This window comes from Gossypium hirsutum, chromosome A04 (assembly GCF_007990345.1).
Source record: "Gossypium hirsutum isolate 1008001.06 chromosome A04, Gossypium_hirsutum_v2.1, whole genome shotgun sequence".
Lineage (NCBI taxonomy): Eukaryota > Viridiplantae > Streptophyta > Magnoliopsida > Malvales > Malvaceae > Gossypium > Gossypium hirsutum.
Window position 1 is genome coordinate 540941 of NC_053427.1, and position 21275 is coordinate 562215.

The following is a 21275-nucleotide window of genomic DNA, read 5'->3' on the forward strand; positions in this document are numbered from 1 at the left end:
AGCACCTCTCAAAGTTTGGCAAAAACAACATAAATTAATTACTCAAATTTAGTAATGCGAAAAACAGAATAGTTTAGCCAGAAATGAAGATCAAAATTTTAGTAGTTACAAAAAAAAGATAAACGATTCTTCCACAAAATAGATAAATGAAGAAGGATGTAGTGGGTGCAAATGATGTTCAAGCATTTCTGTTGTGTCTTCATTTGTAGTCTGTCAGAATGCTTTGCCTATGGTGAAAAGTTGCAGTGATATGTGTCTGTTTTTATGATTGTACCAATTCCTCCGTATGTCATTGCATTTCGTACTATTTGTATGGTTGATGTACCAATTAAATACCCATTCCCTTTAATCCTACTCGTTTTTCATTTGCTTTATTGATTTATGCTCTCTTCATGTTATCTTTCTTTGCTTGTTTTTTTTCCTTCTTTTTTACGTAGATAGGTGTCGACTCAATTATTCTTAGATCATTATAAATATAATATATGTTTTATTTATATCTGAAAGTAAAACCTTGAGTTGAAATTCGACAGGAAAAATTGTGGGTTTGGAGGAGAAGAAGAGCACTTCGTATTTAAATTTTAAAAATCTAAAATTTTAAAATTGAAAGTTACTCAAAACCCTAAACAATCTAGTAATTGGAGTTATAGAAAAGAAATATGGGTTTAGAAATAAATAAAACAAAATAAATTTGCAAAACAATTTCTATGCAAAACAACATGAAGTTGTTGATGTGATTGAAGGTGTTATTCAACGGTGGAAAACGAATGCAATTTAATTTGAAATTTTTAAATAATAAAAATTTGGGTTAGTTTAAAAAATTTTAGTTTTAATTTTAAGATATTTTTAGATTTATACATATTTAATTACTTTTATATTTTTTAGATTTAAATGAAGTTGCATATGTATGCAGTTAACAAAGTTAATAGATAGTAATTTTTTCATCTATTTTAGGGTTATTTGATAAACAATGTAGGTTTTAAGAGCTAAAAAAGATAAAAAAAATTAAATTAAGGGCTAGAATAACTTTTTTAATTTACCATAAACTTAACAATGTAGTCTCCTAATGACATTTTAATTTTTTATAAGATGAAAAAAAATCTACATTGTTAAGATGAAAAAAAAATTAGATTTAGGTTATAGCATAGTTAAAGGTAGAAATAATTTTTTAGGGGTGGATGAAATTTTAATTTTTTATAGTTTACATATTTATAATTTCTAAAAGATTAAATTGAAATTTATAATGTTAGGAGTCCTAAAATTTTAGTTCAATCATTATCGTTATTGATAGTTTATATTAAAACTTGTCAACTTGACATGTTTATTTTCCAGTCAAACATATGTTACATTACATGAGAGCAACCTAGTCATGATGTCAATTTGACTTCAGTAAATACATAAGATTTTGATGACTGGGCTGTTATTTTTTTTAAATAAAAAATGTAGGAGGAGCTAATTTTTTAACTTTGTAAAGTACAGGGACTAAATATAAAAGTTTTTCAAATTGCAAGGAGTAAAATTTTGATGATAAGGGTTTTTACTCTGTGTTTATGAGCTTTAGGTTTATGAGACTCTAGAGCATCGATTAGTTGTTGCAGAAGCGGCTCAAAGATTGAGACTTCCACCAATATCTAAAGATGGGGAAATTCATGAGGAAGAAATTGAGAAATGGAGTATTATGTCACGGAGTTCGCTTGATAGTCTAGTACCAGTCTCACTATCAGCTCGAGTTGAAACTTGTTGAATTATGCAAATAGTGCTGCAACCAGTGGTGCAGCTGCAAATAATACTGGTGTTGCTGGTGTGCCTAATCGTTTTCTTGGAGGCAAACTCAACTTCAACGAGTACCATTGTCAATGGTATGAAAACTTTGTTTCATGATTGTAGATGGAAGTTTTAAGATCTTTAGTTACAAAAGAGGCCCTTGTTTTAGTTGTCTTAAACTTTCTTACAAGATCACGACATTTCTAAAATTTTTGTTAATTTGCAAATTTAGGATATGGTTGACTATCAGTGAACTCTTTCAAGCGAGATTGATCTCTTAATTATTCAAAAGTTTTTATTTAAGTCAATGGATTGTTAAGTTTTTTGTATTTATTTTTAAAAAAATAAGAAGTCTTGCTAGGAAGCTCCAAGCGACAATTTGATGATCGGTATGGTAGATTAGTACCCATAGACGAGTAGAAGAACATAGCTTAGATTTAAATTATAATTTGCAGTAAGATTCATCAGAATAAAAAAATTAAATAAAAAAAAAGGAGTGGAATTATACATTAAACCATTTGACACTTAATACACACAATTTGTAAGCATGGTCTCCAATTTGGATGCTGCAAATTGTTGTTAATTTGTGTGGAATTATTGGACATTCTTCTGCAATTGTTAGAAATTGGTGTTGTTAAAAAATGGAGTATTATTTAAGATATTTGCAGATTATTGTGTAATTTGAAACGGTTGAAAGCAATCAAATTAAAGCGAAAATGAATTTCAAGGGACCAAAGATGAAATTTAACCAAATGTGAAAAGCTAGAAGGAGGGCTTGAACCTCTGACCTGGTTAACGCTCTACTTATTTGAAGTTTAATCTCTATATTTTTATTTTTAAGGATTTAATCTTTCTACTTTTTAAATTTAAAAATTCAACTTTATTTGTTAACACTGTTAAAATTCTTCTATTAAATTTATTAGTTTGATATTTGATTTTTTTTTAAAAAATTTAATTAATTGTGGTGTGATATACACATGTACTATCATGTAGATGCCATGTTGTTAAAGTTAACAGACATTAACTTTTCTATCTATTTTGAGGTGTTTTGATAAATAATGCAAATTCAAGGGCTAAAAAAGATGAAAAATTAAATGAATGGCTAAAACAGGGGAGAAGCCAGAAAATTTTTTTAGGGGGCAAAATTAAATTTTAATTAGCTTTGGTTGATAGGCAAGTGAATAGATACTCACGTTCTTTATGGGTTACAGAGAAGAAGATTAAGTCAATTTACTTTGTAATCTCATCAATCTTAATTTTTTTAAGTTGTTTAGGGAGTTCAAATGAAATACAATATCCATAGCTTTTCAATGTAAAAGAAAAAAAGAGTGTAGGAACTGATATATATCCTTAATGGCTTTTAGGTAGCCTCATTGACGGTACAAACTAGTTAAAATTTCCAGTATTCATGTCTTTGTTTTCCCTCAAGTAAACGTAGTCAATACCGCAAATGGTGTGGAATTATTGAACATTGTGGGGCAAATGTCCGAAATTTCCACATTGCTTGTAAATTAAGTTTGGGTGAGAGAGATGGGAGGAAGCAACAGCAAGTGTGAAGTCAATGAAGTCAATAGACAATTGATAGTCTTAGTCTTTGTCTTTTTTTGTGGGGTTAAAGTATAGTGAATAGACAATTGATAGTTAAATTTGAAGCAGTCTTCTTCCTCTTTATTCTTTTGTGTGGAAAATAATTTGAGACTAAACTTGAGGTGTTATAAGGAAGAAGACTTCGTAATCTCATGAATGTTAATTATTTTACTTCTTTGGTAAAAAAAAAGTAATCAATTTTACGAAAGAAAAATATATCGTAAAAAGGAAGTAGTTTGTTGCTGATCACTAATAACATGATGATTGTGGAAATACAAATATTTCCATACATGTGTTGAATTCTACATAATGTAAATGTCCAGCATTGCATGTGAATTCTGAATAGGACCAAACTTTACGTGTTATAGTCCTTTCAACTGAGTTAATAAAAAGTAATTATTCCCATCAAAATTAGTTATCCTCTTAATTTATAACGAAGGAAAGAGTAATTTGAGTTGAACTCAAAAGTTAATATGTCACCAATGAGTGATGGCGTGGTGCTACCATGTCAATGATTATTAATCATATAGCATTGTCACATCAACAAACAGTGTTGATGTGGTATCTGTTAACAACCACGTAGGTGTTGTCATTAACTACTAAGAGTCAACATCAGCCACGTAGGTGTTAGTTTTGTTAGTTAACAGATATTAACTTTTTTATCTTTTTTTTTGTGATTTAACGAACCATACAAGTTTCAAGGCTAAAAGAGACCAAAAAAATTGGAAAGCTAAAATGATTTTTTGTTTGTAAAATTATAAAATACCAAATAAATTATTATGTCTTTTTAGTTTTAATTTTTTACTTGATTAAAACAAAAATAATTAACAAATGAAAAGTAACTATTCCCAAATAAATTTAGATTACAATATTCATTGAATTTATATTGCTTGAATTCAAATATAAACTAGGAGAAATTTTATTGGAGTAACATAGCACTCGTTGAAGTGAGAATTTAATAAGACATTTGCAAACTATACTGTTATTGAACAGAGCTCAGGCCCAGACTAATATTGCATGCACTGTTTACTGATTGACTGATAAGGGAATACACACTGAGTTTTCGTAAACTCACCATTTCCTTTTTAATTGTACAGGTAATCTCCAGCCATAGACGATTTGGTGCTGCGAGGGACTTGGAGGTGGCGACACATCTGCTGTTGTCTTGCTTTGGACTTTATTCATTATTTACTTTTGAGTTGTTAATTATGTAATAAGGCTATTGGTGGATTTTAATTTTTAATTGAGCTTTGATCGCTTATTTTAAAATGCTAGTCTAAGAAACGACGAGTTTTCATAATAATAACTATTTTCGAAAAACACGCATTTTAAACTTCATGGTTTTAAAAGAAAGCTTCCACGATTTAAATGAGATTGAGAAATCAAAAGTAACAAACATGACAAACGTTTTGACGAGTTATTTTGTTAAAAGAAATAAAAGGGTTTTTAACTCAGAAACGGATTTTTACCAACAAGTACGATTTCAAAGGACACTTTGATATGACATACCAAATTCTGCCATAACGTCTAGGCCAAGTTTGAGGTGTTACAAACTTGCAGTGTTAATATAATTCAAAAAGTGGATCCACCATAAAGACAATCGTAAAGGTAACTCGAACTTGAATGCATGAATGTGAAATTTTCTCACCTAATCGTTGGAACAAACTTTAGCTATTATAGTCTTTTTGATATGGGATCATCTTTTTCTTCTTTTGTAATTTTCTAGCTGGCAAAAACAGAAATAGTAATATTCACTCCAATTTAATTTAGAACCAACTTTGAATAAAGACTTGGGAAATTGAATTAGCAAAATTTCTTTCCATGTACTTTTTTTTCTCCTATTTCTTGTTTGAATTTAAAGCAATACAAAATTTTGTCGCAAGCAATAGAAAATGACGGTCAATTCATTCCAAGCAATACAAAATTTGCAGTGGAATTCATCATATCTTTTAGGTAGCTTCATTGAGGGTATAAACAAGTTAGAATTTGCAGTCTGGTGGAAAATATGTTTCTTAGATACTATTATTCAACATATATAGGCCACACTGGTTTCAACTTTATACACCAATGCCTGTGGAATTATACATTAAACCATTTGACAATTAATACACACAATTTGTAAGCATGGTCTCCAATTTGGATGCTGCAAATTGTTGTTAATTTGGGTGGAATTATTGGACATTCTTCTGCAATTGTTAGAAATTGGTGTTGTTATTATGGAGTTCAAAGGTTAATATTTTATGCTTGCAGATTAGACGTGGAATGTAGATGAACTGAAGGCTGTTTTAACTTTTGTCTTATAAGCCATATATGAACATATGGGATGTGAATAGGAGCTCTTTACGAGCTCTTCAAGAAGACAAGTGGCGCGGTGATAGATGACGGACTGATTAACAAGGTATTTCTTCTAGGTTAAATCCTTCTATTAGTCCCTACTGTGGATCTAGTTCCTATATTTTAATTTGATCAATTTTAGTCCTTATACTTTTAGTCCTAACCCAAACAGTAACTGTTAAATTTACTTGGTTAAATTCAATCACTAACTTTGTGCTATGCATACAGGTGTAGATTTAGTTCATATTCTGCAACTAAATCATTTAAAGTTTATACTTTTTGAATTTTGAAATTTCAATCTCGACATAAATGACTGTTGCTAATCTGTTAACTAGGTTTTTAGTGAGTAATATGTGGAAATAGCTAAACTTAACATTTTTTTTGTTTTGGTGAGGATTGAAATTTTAAAATTTGAAAGTTCAAGGACTAAAATGACCAAATTACAGTACAATGACTAAATCCATAACTTTCATAAAGTACAGGGACTAATTGCAGAATTTAACCTTTTTTATTATCTTTTTTTTTTTTTTACTTCACGTTTTATTAAACCGATGCTGTTTTGTTATATTTGACAAGTTTTGGGACTCAATGATCACTCGAAATGCTTTTTTTTTATCTGAGTTTTATTTTATGTTACCATTTGGCAGGAGGAGTTTCAATTGGCATTATTCAAAACAAACAAAAGGGAGAGCTTGTTTGCAGAAAGGGTATTTTTTAATCGAATGTTAACTGATATTCATTGAATTTATATTCTATGCTTGAATTCAAATATATAAACCTGCAAATTTCATACTTACATACATATATATACATACATACATACATACATACATACAGATTCCCTGGATTTGTGATGTTGAAGTAGTGAGTAAAGCTTGATTGCATATATAAACCTGCACTCATGATATGGTTCATCTGACATATGGGTGAAGACTTGTCGTAGGTAGGATCGAAGATTCAAGACAAATGCTTTCGCTTCCAAGTTGTGTTGGGGAGACAATCCAATATCTTCCACTGTAATTAATAGCTATCAGAACATACTAACGGTTCTGTTGTGAAACCACCTACCATTTTTCGAATTTACTCTCCAATTTTTTTTTTTTTTTTGGTGACAATGATCAGTCATGCCATTGTTATCTAAAAATATAAAATTTATGTTTCTAAATAGACAAACGCCAATTGGCAAAATATGTAACGCTTTCTTTATCTTCCAAACAAATAAAATGTTGTGTACACTTATAACTTTTATTCATTTTCTATAAATACCATTCCTATCCTTCATCTTCCTCTACAAACATAACATGGCCACCTATCTCTTTCTCTCCCTATTCCTCTTCTTTCCCCATCTTTATGCTTCTTTTTCTTCTTCAGTATCTCACTCCTGCTCTTCACTAATCCAGTTCAAGAACTCTTTTTCCATAGCAAAGGATGCTTCTTTCCTTTGCAATGGTATTGCTGGACTTAAATCTTATCCCAAGACAAATTCATGGAAGGAGGGTACAGATTGCTGCTCATGGGATGGGGTCACTTGTCATCACCTAAATGCTCATGTTATTGCCCTTGACTTGAGCTGCAGCTATATGGCAACTTCCCTTCTGATACCACTCTCTTCCTTCTTCCTTACCTTCAAAAACTCAACCTTGCCTACAATGATTTTAATCGTTCCAAAATTCCATATGAGTTTGGTCGGTTTGAAAGTCTACTATATCTCAACCTTTCTCATGCAAGGTTTGTAGGAGAAGTCCCATCCCAAGTCTCCCACCTGTCAAAATTGGTTTCACTTGATCTCTCCTCTTCGATTTATTACCATGAGCAATTTACAATTGACAAACATGCTCTGGAGGGAATTGTTCACAACCTAACCGAGGTCAGACATCTGTTTTTGGATGGAATCAACATGTCTTCTGTTAATCCTCATGTCTTCATGAGTCTATCCTCTTCTCTAAGGTCTCTTAGTCTTGGTGGTTGTGATTTTCAAGGAAAATTCCCAAAAAATATTTTTGATTTGCCAAACCTCTTGCAACTAACTCATTTAGACTTGTCGATGAACCAATTGAGTGGACAAATTCCAAGATCATTGGGGAACCTCTTGCAACTCACTCATTTAGACTTGTCACACAACCAATTGAGTGGACAAGTTCCATTGTCAATTCTAAACCTAACGCGGCTTGAAGACTTAACAATTGTTGAAAATTCATTAGAAGGTTCCATTCCAGATGATGTAACAGCTTTTCCTGATCTAATATTACTAGACTTATCTAACAATTTATTCAATGGAACACTTCCCTCATGGTTGTATACTGCTCCCACCTTAAAGGAAATAGATCTCTCTCAAAATCAAATCAGTGGGCATATCAAAGAATTCCAATCCAAATCACTAGAATCGATATGGTTAGAGAATAATAAACTCCAAGGTCTTCTTCCATCTTCAATATTCCAACTTCTCAATCTTATCGGGCTCAGCTTATCCTCAAATAATCTTAGTGGTGTCATAGAGTTGAGCATGTTCTCAAACCTTCCAAATCTCAAATATCTTGACCTTTCATATAACAGCCTATCCTTAACATCTAATAGCACTTCTACTGTTAATCTTACAAGCTTATTATTGTCATCTTGCAATCTTAGTGAATTCCCCCAATTTTTAAAAGGGCTTAAAAGTTTGGAATGGTTAGACCTCTGTTACAACAGAATTGAAGGCAAGATTCCACAGTGGATGCAAGAGGTGGGGATTGACTCTTTGAGGTATTTAAATATATCCCATAACTCTTTGACAGAAGTTGAGCAATTTCCATGGAAGAATATTGCATTTCTTGACTTAAGCTCCAATTTGATCCGTCTTCCGATTCTAGCTTCGACGATCAATATCTTTCTGATCTCAAAAAATAGTTTCAATGGAGAGGTTTCTTCTTTAATATGCAATGCCAGTGCTCTTCAAATTCTTGATTTGTCCCACAATAACTTGAGTGGAAAAATTCCGCAATGTTTTGGAAATTTGAGCAACAGCCTTGAATTCTTGAATCTGAAGAAGAACAAGTTTTATGGGACGATTCCTCCAACATTTGCAAAGGGATAAACTGAGTAATTTCAACTTAAATGGAAATCTGTTAGAAGGGCCTTTGACACCATCCATCCTTAATTGTAAAGGTCTGGAAGTGCTAAATCTTGGTAACAACAAGATCAATGATACATTTCCTCATTGGTTGGGAGGTCTTCCACAGCTACAAGTTCTTGTATTGAAGTCAAATCATATGCATGGTTCCTTGTGTGTCAATAGCTCCAAGTCTAGCCCTTTTTTCTCTAAAATCCAAATTTTTGACCTCTCAAGTAATTATTTTTCCGGACCCCTACCAGTGAGATACATCAACAGCTTCAAGGCTATCATAAATCTAGAGAAGATTGGGAGTACAGTGTCGTACATGGGTGAGAATGATCATGGAGGGCGTGGCTTCTATACCTATTCCATTGGAATTGTTATAAAAGGACAATATATGGAATTGGTGAAAATTTTCAACATGTGGACGATCATTGATCTATCAAACAATCAATTTGAAGGGGGTATTCCAAAGGTTATTGGGAAGCTTAACTTACTGAAAGGGCTCAACCTTTCTCATAATAACCTTAATGGTGGTATCCCCACCTCAATAGGGAATTTGATAAGCCTTGAATGGTTGGACCTATCTTCGAACAGGTTGTCTGGGACGATTCCAAATAGATTGGCAGAGCTGCCATTTCTTTCGTCCTTAAATGTTTCTGAAAATCAACTCCATGGTCAGATTCCTCAGGGCAAACAATTCAACACATTTGGAAATGGTTCATATTAAGGAAATAAGGGACTATGTGGGTTTCCGGTCTCAAAAGGTTGCAACATCATTGAGCCACCACCTCCAAATGTGCTTGAAAAAGATGGCTCAAAATCAAACATTGCTTTTGGTTGGAAAGTGGCGTTGATAGGTTATGGATGCGGAGTAGTGTTCGGGATGTTCGTGGGATATGTTGTTTTCCAAACTGGTAAGCCGAAATGGTTGGTGAATTTGGTTGAAAACCAACATGAGAAGAGGCGAAAAAGAAAGTCAAAGAAAGGCAATCGCAGCAATAGATGAAGAAGGATCTAATTACTGCAACTAATGTTCAAGAATTAGTGTTGTATTTTCATAATTTCTTATTCTGTAGACCGTTTTGCCTATGGTGAAGGGTTGCATTGGTATGTGTCTGTGCTTATTATTGTACCAATTCCTCTGTGTTTCATTGCATTTCGTACTATCTGTAATGGTTTGTTTGAGTGTAACGTTTTGTATGGTGGTGTTGTTTATCTCTTCTTTCATGTCTTTGAATTTATGCTCTGTTTTACTTTAATCCTACTCGATTTTCATTTGCTTTATTAATTTATGCTTTGTTCATATTATCTTTCTTTGCTTGTTTTTTTTCCTCCTTTTTCATGTAAATCGGCGTTTATTAGATCATTATAAATATATTAAATGTTTTATTTATAGCTAAAAGTAAAATCTTGAGTTCAAATTTGACAGAAAATTGTGGGTTTGGAGAAAAAGAAGAGCACTTCATATTTAAATTTAAAAAATCTAAAATTCCCAAAATTGAAAGTTACTCAAAACCCTAAACAATTTAATAATTTCTAGGCAGAACAGCATGAAGTTGTTGATGTGATTGAAGGCATTCTTCAACGTTGGAAAACAAATAGAATTTAATTTGAAAATTTGAAGATTTTTTAAATAATAAAAAATTGCATTAGTTTAAAAAAATTAATTTTAATTTTAAGATATTTTAATATTTATACATATTTAATTATTTTTATATTTTTTAGATTTAAATGAAGTTGCATATGTATGCAGGTTAGCAATGTAGGTTTAAAGGCTAAAAAAATAAAAAATTAAATTAAGGATTAAAATAATTTTATTTATAAAATTAAGAGAACCAAATAATTTTTTATCTATTTTTAGATGATTTAATAAATAATATAAATTTAAAAACTTAAAAAAGTAAATTAAACGAGAATTAAGAGAACCATAATTTTCAACAACTTTACCCTTTTTAAGTAAAGTTCTATTTGATCGTTAAATCATTTTTTAATTTTTCCATCGCACTCGTGAGTGTGACATAATCTAATACTATATTAAGTCATTGATTGAATTGATGTCACGAGTTAACTAAACACTAATTTTATTAAAATATTATTAAAATATCATTTTATATATAAAGTAATAATATTTAATACGATGATATTTTTATCTTTTTATTTTTTTATTAAACAATATTACGATAGAATTTAAACTCACAACTTATACAAATAAAATTTCGTAATTATCTATTTTTTATTTATTTATTCATATTTATCATTTTCTATATTTTAAGAAAATTATTTATTTATTTTTTATTATTTATTATTTTTCAATTTTATGTCTGCATATATATAAATGATTGGACTCTACAGTTCCTCCACAACCCTTATCGCCATCGTTTTCATTCCCCAATTAACTCACACCCAGTTTCATAGATTTTCTGTACTACCCCAACATTACTCTCTCCAGGTATTACCATAATTTTCCCTTCAATTCTGTTTTCTTTTCTCTGTTTGTTTCTCGAGAAAATTACCTAACTTTTTTCTTTTTTTGAAAATCTATGTGACCTTAAAAGTGAGTATCTTCTTTCTAGATTTCCAGTCTTTGGTAGATCTATTATAGTTATGTTTTTTTTCTATTTTTCAATCATTTGTTGTTAATTTTGTGTTGAATTGGTTAGATTGGATCTGCTTGGGGGGTTGAATTGGCGTTTTTAATGTGTTTGATTTGATGGGTATATGGTTTTGAACTGTTTCTTTTATTAGAAAATTCTGTTTACACATCCTTTTAACAATAACAATGTCTGGTGTAATCATAGATTCTTGATATTAATGGATGTAACAAAGCCTGGTGATTTGTGGTCAACCACCGTAATTTTTTATCATTTTTTTTCTTTGTTCTTTTTTTGGTTTTTTCTGTTTGGCATTTCATCATTCATCTGTTATGCATTGCCTTCTTGTTTTCAATTATTATCCAATGCATGAAAAATGAACACGAAGGAATCATTATCATATATATATACATATATACATATATATATGTATATGTATATGCATGTACAAAGATCAGGGAGAACATTATGGAATGCATTTAAGACTGTTAGGACAAAAAAGAATTGGAATATTGGTTTCATTTATTAAACAGATATTGATTTGATTTTGAGGATTTTTTTTCCTTCCTTTTTTGAGAATTCAGATTCTTACATTTTGAGCTTCAGTCAGCGGAATCAGGAAATGGTTAAAAGGTTTGTCATGTATATTCGTCCCGAGACAGATTATTGAAAAGAATGTTGTGACTGGGGATTTTTTTTCTAACCCTGGTTGTGTTTTGTAGGTATGGAGTGTTTTGACGTGTGGAAGATATCATGTTGCAGTGCGTAGCTGGTGTGAAGCGTTTATTTGCTTCTGTACTGCAATGTTGTGATATTGATTTGTACAAACAATCTAGAGGTCTCAATGATCCTGAACTTCTTGCACGAGAGACTGTGTGTATGTTATTGTTTTCTTTTCTTTTCATTTTGTTTTTTTCTTAAATTGTTAAGCTTTTGAACAAATTAATGTCTTATTTGAGCTTTCCCTTAATTCGCACCTTGATGCAGTTAGTGTAAGTGAAATAGAAGCTCTTTATGAGCTCTTCAAGAAGATAAGTAGTGCGGTGATAGATGATGGGCTGATTAACAAGGTATTTTTTCTAGGTTAAATCTTTCTATTAGTCCCTATTGTGGATCTAGTCCGTATATTTTAATTTAACTCGTTGTTCTTTTTGAATTTTAAACTTTTAGTCCTAATCCAAACAGTAATTGTTAAATCTGTTTGATTAAATTCAAAGCTTTGTACTATGCATACAGGTGTAGATTTAGTTCATATTATGCAACTAAATCATTTAAAGTCTCTATACTTTTTAAATTTTGAAATTTCAATCTTGACATAAATGACAGTCGCTAATATGTTAACTAGGTTTTTAGTGAGTAATATGTGGATACAGCTAAACTTAACTTAATAAATTTAACATTTTTTATTTTGGTGTGGATTGAAATTTTAAATTTTAAAAAGTTTAGGGACTAAAATGACCAAATTAAAGTACAATGACTAAATCCACAACTTTCATAAAGTACAGGGACTAATTGCAGAATTTAACCATTTTTCTATTATCTTTTACTTCACAAGGTATTTGTTCTATTATTATTTTTACTTCACGTTTTATTAAACCGATGCTGTTTTGTTATATTTGACTAGTTTTGGGACTTGATGATCACTCGAAATGCTTTTTCATATCTGAGTTTTATTTCATGTTATCATTTGGCAGGAGGAGTTTCAATTGGCATTATTCAAAACAAACAAAAAGGAGAGCTTGTTTGCAGATCGGGTATTTTTTAATCTAATGTTAACTGATATTGTTTTTGTTTCCGTCCTCGATAAAATAATGCTCCTAAATCTCATCATACCAATCTTTGCAGTTATTAGCATCTTGTCTGAGCCGTTTTGAACATGTTTCGTACTTCGCTGCAGGTATTTGACTTGTTTGATACAAAGCATAATGGAATTCTAGGTTTTGAAGAGTTTGCTCGTGCTCTCTCTGTCTTCCATCCGAATGCACCCATTGACGATAAGATTAAGTGTATGTGTCTAATATTTGTCTACATCGAGATCTTTATTTGCATCTTTGGCCATCGTTCATAAACTTGGGGATCTGATGTAAATGACTGCCATGGAAATGGAACTATGAACTCAAGTACCAGTTCATTTTCCAATAATCAATCCACCGAGTACTTTGTTGTCTCGTAATTCTTTTGTGCCCTTTTGCAGTCTCTTTTCAACTATACGATCTCAAGCAACAAGGTTTCATTGAGAGGCAGGAAGTAAGTATTATGTTACCCAGTTTTGATCTTTTGTATTCTATATTTCTTGGATCCTTCTTTCCGTCATTCATACCTATATTTTTACATATAGGTGAAGCAAATGGTAGTGGCTACGCTTGCTGAATCAGGCATGAACCTTTCGGATGATGTTATAGAAAGTATAATCGACAAGGTGATTGATCTCTTAAATCTGATTTATTTGATGTCATATCTTGTAACTTCATTTTCCTTTGTTTTTTACATTTTCCAACAGACCTTTGAGGAAGCTGATACGAAACACGATGGAAGGATTGACAAGGAAGAGTGGAGAAGCCTTGTTTTACGACATCCGTCCCTTCTGAAAAACATGACCCTGCAATACCTCAAGTAAGTTCCGAACATTCCCTGATAAACACTTTGGTTTCATCCCATGTCTGCTCTCACCTTCAACGATTTTTCTTCTATATCCTCGAAACAGGGACATCACAACAACATTCCCGAGCTTCGTTTTTCATTCACAAGTTGATGATACCTGAATGCAACTGGATTCAAAGCTTGTTCCTATCCGTGGAGGTATCAAATCAAAATGGCCAAAAGAGTGAGTTCCTATGATGTTTTCGTTCATTGGTTTAAAATTTATCTTTCTTATGTGTGTTCATATTCAACTGTTGAACATTCTTGTTCTCGTCAACTGGCCGTTTGCCGTTCGACGTTCGAGTCTCGGACATGCTGGAATCCAGTGTTTTTTTTCCCCTCAATGGTGTTACAATGTAAATTTTATTCTTTTTTCAAAAGGATTCTTTTCATTTTTATTTTCGATATGGAACCACTTAGTAGTGGATGTAAATAAACTTGGATGTGGCAAATAAATTACTTTTCACCATCACAAATGTGTAAAAACAAAGGTTGAATTATTGAAGTGGTCGCAGGTGAGAATACAAGTTTGAACTTTGAAAAGGTTTTACGGAAAATGTAAATTCGAGTTTAGCTCATTAACTTATTTGATAAATATGAGATTTAAAATTAAGTAATTATTATTTATTATAATCAAGTAAAAATATAAGTTTAATTGTTAACACCGTTAAAATTATTTTATTACAATATTATTTTTATAATTACATGTTTATGAGATTTTTTAATTTTAAAAATATCATAATAGTATTTAGTAAATTTAATAACAAAAAAAATAATGATATTAGTAATTGAATTTTAATTTATAAAGAATATAAGAATTTATAACACATTTTAATCATGTAATTATTATTTTTTGTAAATGATTTGTAATTATTATTATATTTTAATAATATTAAAATGTAGATTATATATTAAAATTAAAATGTACAACTAATTAATATTAATTGTTTACAAATATTTAAAATTTATATTTTATATATTAAAATATTAATAATGAGTTGTAATAAATTATCTATTTAATATTTTTATTAAGATATCATAATATTAATTAATTTAAACTTTATTTTAAGACATATTTTTATTTCACAATATTATATTTAAAATAAATATTTTATTTTTCCAAAAAATACTTTTTAACAACCGTGCAAATAAATTTTAATAAGCACTTTTTTACAGCACCTTTTAAAAATATTTTCTAAAAGCAATAAAAAACCGACCTAATAAAAGTTGAAAAGTGATATCAATAGATTTTGCAAGTACCAAGAATGAAATTCTACCATAACTTTTTTTCTCAGAAAAAAAATTAAATTGCGCTGATAATATTAAATTATTAATATTTTCAAATTTAATTTGTTGGTATTTTAACTCAAACTCAATAATTTAAATTTAGGGAAACTATTAAAATAGTTACTTTTGTTTAGCTTAGGTTACACTTTAGTAACTTATATTTGAAATGTTACATTTTAATCACTTACGTTATTGCAGTGTGACATTTTAGCCACTGAGCTGTTAATTGTTGTTAATAATGTAACGGTAAGCTCACATGACACGTTAAATCATTATTTCAAACAAAAATTTTAGGTTTAATTCTATAATCGGTCCTTATATTTTTTCGTTTTGAACAATTTAATTTTTTCTTTTATGTTCTTTTAACTTTTTTTTCCATTCTCTTCTGCTTCTCCCTCTGTTTTCCCCTCTTCTCCATTTCTTTTAACGTATTTTTTCTATGTTTTTCCATTTATTAAAATTCGTCCCTATACTTTTATTTTTTTGAATAAATTTAATTTTTTTTAATGAGGCAAGCTTGTGAAGTAGTTTTAATAAATAGAAAATATAGAAAACTACGTTAAAGAAAATGAAGGAGGAAAACAAAGGGAAAGGCAAAAGGAGAATGGGAAAACAAGTCAAAAGAACATAAAAGAAAAAAATTAAATTGTTCAAAATAAAAAAATATAAGGACTAATTGTAAAATTTAACCTAAAATTTTTGTTTAAAATGATGATTTAACGTGCCACCTCAACTTACCGTTAGACCATTAACGACAATTAACGACTCAGTGACTAAAATGTTACAACACAATAACGTAAGTGACTAAAACGTAATATTTTAAACATAAATGACTAAAATGTAACATGAAGTAAACAAAATTGATTATTTTAACAATTTATCCTTAATTTTTTTTAAATTCGAACTTGACCAATTTAATTTGTAGTCCTAAAAAGAAACCTACAAAAAAGGGAAAAGGACAAAAAGACAGAATCTAAACCCTAAACCCTATGGATTGGATTGTGTTTAAAATGAGGGTCACGTTGTATAGTCCTTTTCTAACTTCACCACAAACGACACCAGTAAATACACAGCTAAACATGGAAAGCTTTTCAACACTTCAATAGCTAGAAAAAGTGGTTGTATCAACTCTTTCAATTTATAATATATATATTCTCAAAGGTTAAAATATGCCGTTAGTCCTTATACTTTGACAAATTTTAAGATTTAATCCTTGTATTTAAAATGTTAAAAATTAAGTCTTATTTTCTTGATTTAAAAATTTCTATCCAATAATTAAAATCGTAAGTATTTTCAGTTAAAATTTATCAATTTAGTATATTGATTAAGTTACCCTCATATGCCGCGACATATTGAATGGGAAGTAAATATGTTTGATTGAAACAACTAACTATAATAATGATTGAACCGGGATTCTGTAATTGAAAAGATAAAATGATTGAATTTTAATGTATAGATGTTAAATTTCAAATTTTATCGAACTAACAACATATTTTAATCTTTCTCGAATTAATTTTGCATTGGATTTTGATAAGTTTTTTCTTCTTTGTTGCGAAAGATAAATACTAGAAAAAATATAGGAGACGAATATGTTAATATTTTAAATTTTAATTAATATAAATCATTAAAGCAATAGCCGACACCATTTATGGTGGCTTTTCTTGCCTATTTCGACACACACACAAAAAAAGAGATTTCCTCCTCGTTATGGTTTAGATCTCCCAATAGTCGACTCCAAATCATTTAAAACAATGATCAAATCTTTCAAATCACCTATGGTTTTCTTTCTGTTTTTTCAAGCCACTTTTTTTTTAAAATATACAATTTTTTTTCTTTTTTTCGCCAAATAATTTTTGCTAACTTCCATCGTGAATATTCGTATTTTCACAGGTATTTCGAATAATATGAGTGCCGCCTGACATAGTGAAGACACCATTTTTTTTTTAAAGGTGATGATTGACTGTGCTGAAAAAAGGGTGGTGCCACTTGACCAACCGGCAACATTGACCAACCGGCAACATCAGCTGTCACTGGATTAAGAACTTAGCAACACAATTACGTATAAAGCATGTGAAATGTCGAATGGATTTAGACATTAGATTATAGCCGTAATGACTTTAAATGATTCAAATTTCTGACTCCTTTGCACCCGACATTTCCTTACCCATAGACCATCTTCTATGATTTTCAAGGATATAAAGCCTACAAAATCCTAAAGCTTAAAATATGCTATATATAAGTACTTGTACTATTCATAAATTTACAATTTAATCCTAATACTTTTATTTCCTGGAATTTAATCTTACTTTTTTAGTTTTAATTTTTAGGTTTAACTGTTAACACGGTTGAATTTAATCAGGGTGGCATTTTATAATAAAAAAAATGACGTTGTAATGGGTAAAAGTACCATGAAGGTCCTTTTACTCAAAAATGAAAAAATTAGTCATTGTAGAATAATTCAAACTGCAAATTAGTTCTTTATGTTAAAAATTTCACCTATTTTTACTGTTAAAAACAGATGCAATTGACATGATAAACAAAAAGTTACACGTGGCATGTTATGTGTACATCATTTTAACGTACATGGATCAGTTTTTAATTATAGAAATGAATAAAATTTTTAATATAAGGTTTAATTTGCTCTTTGATCTAACATAAGTAGACTTATTTGCTCATTTTTTTAGCAAAGGGGGCAAAATACAATTCTACTCTTACTACAAGGGCCTCCATGTTACTTTTACCCATTGTAATGAACTTGAATTTAATAAAATAGTTTTAACAATGATTAACAGTTGGACTTAAATTTTAAAATTAAAAAGGTTGAGGGACTAAATTCTAAATTAATGAAGAGTACATGGACTTATGGCATATTTTAACCAATCTTAAAACCAAAAAAGGGAAAAAAGAAAAGGCAAGCCAACCAGCCAGCCATCCAACTAGCTTGCTAGTCCCTGTGAACCTAACTATTCGGTCGCCATTACTGGCCAAGTCCTTAAAATGGAGCAAAGATTTTACACTATAAATCACCTCCTTCAATGTGCAGCTATCCAAGTGGGAAAACTAACCTGCTTTTCACAGCATCATTCAATTCCTATGTTTTTTCTTATACGAATTTTGCTAATTAATGCATTGAGGACATTTTTTTAGTATAATGAATATATTGTTCATGATAATATATATAAAATCATGCAATGTGTAAACGTTAATATAAAATATAGTCATCTCTCCATTGTAGCTAAAAGCTTCCTTGAGATGGCAAGGTTCTATCTAGTTTCCCTACTCATATGCTTACATGCTACCTCAACATTCTCTAGACATGTTCCTCAGCAAATATCAGAACCAGTACCTAGGTGAGTTGCTCCGGTTCTCCGGAGCTTCATTCTCGACCTAATGATTTTCTCGTATTTTTCTAATGAAGTTTCGAAAATGTGACATGGCATCTAAATAGGTACTCAACAAGAAGGCAGTTGGATATGGAACAATGTAGAACTGGTAATCCTATAGATGATTGCTGGAGGTGTGACCCTGAATGGGAAGCCAACCGGAGAAAGCTAGCTGATTGTGCGGTTGGGTTCGGGAAAAATGCCACTGGGGGTCGAGATGGTGATGTTTATGTAGTCACGGATTCAGGTAATGATGATCCCCTAAATCCAACTCCAGGTACATTACGTCATGCAGTTATTCAAACTGAACCTCTGTGGATCATCTTTGATCATGACATGGTCATAAACCTAAGAGAACAACTGCTGATCAACTCGTACAAGACCATCGATGGAAGAGGACACGACATCCAAATCACAAGTGGACCGTGCATAACGTTACACAATGTGAGTAATGTAATCATACATAACATCTACATACATAAGTGCTTACCTTCAGGGTATGCAATGGTGTGGGACCCGTTTCCTCACAGTGGATCTGATGGAGATGGGATCTCGATATTTGGCTCGCGGGATGTGTGGATTGATCACTGCACACTAGCAAATTGTTATGACGGGCTCATTGATGCCACGTATGGTTCAACATCCATAACAATCTCTAACAACTATATGCTACATCACAATGAAGTCATGCTTATGGGTCATAGTGATGAGTTCCTTGATGACAAGAACATGCAAGTAACAATAGCTTTCAACTACTTTGGGGAAGGCCTGGTTCAGAGAATGCCGAGGTAGCATTCGCCTGCAGCAATATGCACACACAAGTAGCACAATATAAATGGATATCTAAACACGTAGTCAAAATGTTTCAGGTGCAGGCATGGATATTTTCACATTGTTAACAATGTATACACCGGTTGGCAGATGTATGCAATCGGAGGAAGTGCCAACCCGACAATCAATAGCCAAGGGAATGTATTCGTAGCATCAGATAGCAATTATTCAAAGGAGGCAAGTTTCTCCACCCGAATGTACCTATACTAACTCCATCCTAACATAAAATAAAAGAGCTAAAAGACTTAAGCAAAAAATTACTCCATAGGTTACCATATTTCTGTCAACAATTTATTTATTTTTTTAATCAGGTGACGAAACGTGAAAGCTACTTTGATGAGTGGAAGAACTGGAATTGGAGATCAGAAGGAGATATGATGCTTAATGGTGCTTTTTTCACACCTTCTGGAGAAGAAGCTTCAGAAAGCTACATAAAAGCATCAAGCATGGTGGCAAGACCATCTTCACTTCTAACAAAGACAGCTCAGTTTGCTGGTACCCTTAGTTGCCGAAAAGGCTACGGCTGCTAATATCTAGCCAACCAAGTTTCTATTTTCTGTACATTTTCATTATCCGAATTCAGATGAACCTTTTGTTGTTATTTTTGGATTTAGTTTCCAACATTAACAAAAAATGACAAAGCAGGGGTTAAAAAGGTTGTAGATTATACGATAATGCTTCAAAAGCTTTTGTAATTCAACTTCTGTCCCCCAGTTAGGGAAAAAAATAAGGTAGGGGCAGACAGATCTTAACTAGCTTTAATCAAATGGTTACACAGTTGAAACAGTATATTAAAAATCACAGCTCATTAAGTTATTCCCAATTTTCAGCCTTAAATATACACTTATTCTAAAATAGGTAAAATGATCTTATAACTTCTGGCTGAGGATTGTAACAGTCTAAATGAATTTTCCGTGGTCCAGTCTGCAAGAATTTAACACAGTTGCAGAGCAATATGAGTTATGTTTGTAAAGAATATACCGGAAAAGTTGAAGAGAAAAAAGAAAAGACAGGACCAGACACAGACCATATACGCTATAGAAATCAGAAGGGGACAAGTAGCACTTCGTATTCATACTCTTTAGCCGTTAAATCGCACCTCATACACTATACGGTCTAAACAGACTCTGTCGAACTTCCTGATAAGAGGCAACCATATAGCTGTACAGGAAGTGAAAACAGAATTGTTTCTTCAAATGTTGCATACCAATAGAAAAGAAGATTTTTCCAATAAGGGAGGTAATCCATGCCAGTTTCAGTAATCCTTGGGGACTGCAAAGATATGTTGGTGGGCTTTCACCGAGCAGCTGCAGGGAAAGTTAAAAGAAATGAAAATGATAAAAGAAATATGACTGAATATCTACAATGATCTTAAATGTTAAAACTTAACTGAGCTATGGTCTTACACAATACAAACTTTTGTTTAACGTCTTGGTGGACTATCCCATGTTTACTGTCCTGGCGGACTCTATCTACTGTCATAGTCGAGCTATTGTCTTATACAATACAACTCCATGTTTAACGTCTTAGCAGACTACCCCGTGTTTATTGTCCTGACGAACTCCCCCATATTTACTCTCCTGCTAGACTCCATATGCTGCCATAGTCAAGCTATGGTCTTACACGTTAGATTTCTTTTAAAATGTTACCCTGTAGGACCTTACTGTCGTCGATGTCACCCCATAAAGCCTGCTAACCACCATCATAGTGTTGCTTTATGGAACCTAATATCCATCGATATTGACTCATCTCATATCTAACATTGAT

General features: G+C 31.4%; 4 protein-coding genes across 7 annotated transcripts; all 4 read left to right on the forward strand.

The window, feature by feature from the left end:
* Positions 1 to 5407: 5407 nt before the first annotated feature.
* Positions 5408 to 10035, forward strand: LOC107931172 (receptor-like protein Cf-9 homolog). Its single transcript, XM_041110664.1, has 2 exons — positions 5408 to 5746; positions 6330 to 10035. Exon 2 carries the CDS (start codon positions 8721 to 8723, stop codon positions 9501 to 9503), a length of 783 nt encoding a protein of 260 aa, XP_040966598.1. The 5' UTR covers positions 5408 to 5746; positions 6330 to 8720; the 3' UTR covers positions 9504 to 10035.
* On the forward strand, positions 5565 to 8568 carry LOC107931107 (receptor-like protein 6). Its single transcript, XM_016862888.2, has 6 exons — positions 5565 to 5577; positions 5682 to 5746; positions 6330 to 6389; positions 7083 to 7205; positions 7259 to 8424; positions 8532 to 8568. Exons 1-6 carry the CDS (start codon positions 5565 to 5567, stop codon positions 8566 to 8568), a joined length of 1464 nt encoding a protein of 487 aa, XP_016718377.2.
* Positions 10036 to 11108: 1073 nt separating the features above from the next.
* Positions 11109 to 14476, forward strand: LOC107931173 (calcineurin B-like protein 2). Of its 4 annotated transcripts, XR_001693163.2 has the most exons (11): positions 11117 to 11225; positions 11952 to 12000; positions 12090 to 12244; positions 12355 to 12437; positions 13062 to 13121; positions 13265 to 13373; positions 13562 to 13614; positions 13706 to 13786; positions 13868 to 13980; positions 14072 to 14191; positions 14288 to 14476. XR_001693163.2 is itself a non-coding variant. In XM_016862986.2 (10 exons), the coding sequence occupies exons 3-10, from the start codon at positions 12121 to 12123 to the stop codon at positions 14127 to 14129; spliced, it is 681 nt and encodes a 226-aa protein (XP_016718475.2). In that variant the 5' UTR covers positions 11109 to 11225; positions 11952 to 12000; positions 12090 to 12120; the 3' UTR covers positions 14130 to 14476. The 4 variants fall into 4 exon arrangements, 3 of the variants coding, with proteins under 3 accessions (XP_016718475.2, XP_040966568.1, NP_001314254.1); XM_016862986.2 differs by having other exon boundaries at positions 11109 to 11225; positions 14072 to 14476; XM_041110634.1 differs by lacking the exon at positions 11117 to 11225 and adding an exon at positions 11229 to 11330 and having other exon boundaries at positions 14072 to 14476.
* Positions 14477 to 18345: 3869 nt separating this feature from the next.
* On the forward strand, positions 18346 to 20297 carry LOC107931171 (putative pectate lyase 21). The gene is made up of 4 exons (XM_016862985.2): positions 18346 to 18644; positions 18743 to 19465; positions 19547 to 19685; positions 19820 to 20297. Exons 1-4 carry the CDS (start codon positions 18481 to 18483, stop codon positions 20036 to 20038), a joined length of 1245 nt encoding a protein of 414 aa, XP_016718474.2. The 5' UTR covers positions 18346 to 18480; the 3' UTR covers positions 20039 to 20297.
* The last annotated feature ends 978 nt before the right edge of the window (positions 20298 to 21275 follow it).

Bases quoted from the DNA above. Each gene is read 5' to 3' on its own strand.
- LOC107931107 (XM_016862888.2), top strand. The intron at 6,390-7,082 runs GTATTTTTTAAT...TCACTAATCCAG, and splicing joins AGAGCTTGTTTGCAGAAAGG to TTCAAGAACTCTTTTTCCAT. The intron at 8,425-8,531 runs GTATTTAAATAT...TTCCGATTCTAG, and splicing joins GTGGGGATTGACTCTTTGAG to CTTCGACGATCAATATCTTT.
- LOC107931172 (XM_041110664.1), top strand. From the start codon at position 8,721: ATGGGACGATTCCTCCAACATTTGCAAAGGGATAAACTGAGTAATTTC.
- LOC107931173 (XM_016862986.2), top strand. From the start codon at position 12,121: ATGTTGCAGTGCGTAGCTGGTGTGAAGCGTTTATTTGCTTCTGTACTG. The intron at 12,245-12,354 runs GTATGTTATTGT...ACCTTGATGCAG, and splicing joins TCTTGCACGAGAGACTGTGT to TTAGTGTAAGTGAAATAGAA. The intron at 13,787-13,867 runs GTGATTGATCTC...ATTTTCCAACAG, and splicing joins TAGAAAGTATAATCGACAAG to ACCTTTGAGGAAGCTGATAC.
- LOC107931171 (XM_016862985.2), top strand. From the start codon at position 18,481: ATGCAATGTGTAAACGTTAATATAAAATATAGTCATCTCTCCATTGTA. The intron at 18,645-18,742 runs GTGAGTTGCTCC...GCATCTAAATAG, and splicing joins ATATCAGAACCAGTACCTAG to GTACTCAACAAGAAGGCAGT. The intron at 19,686-19,819 runs GCAAGTTTCTCC...TTTTTTAATCAG, and splicing joins ATAGCAATTATTCAAAGGAG to GTGACGAAACGTGAAAGCTA.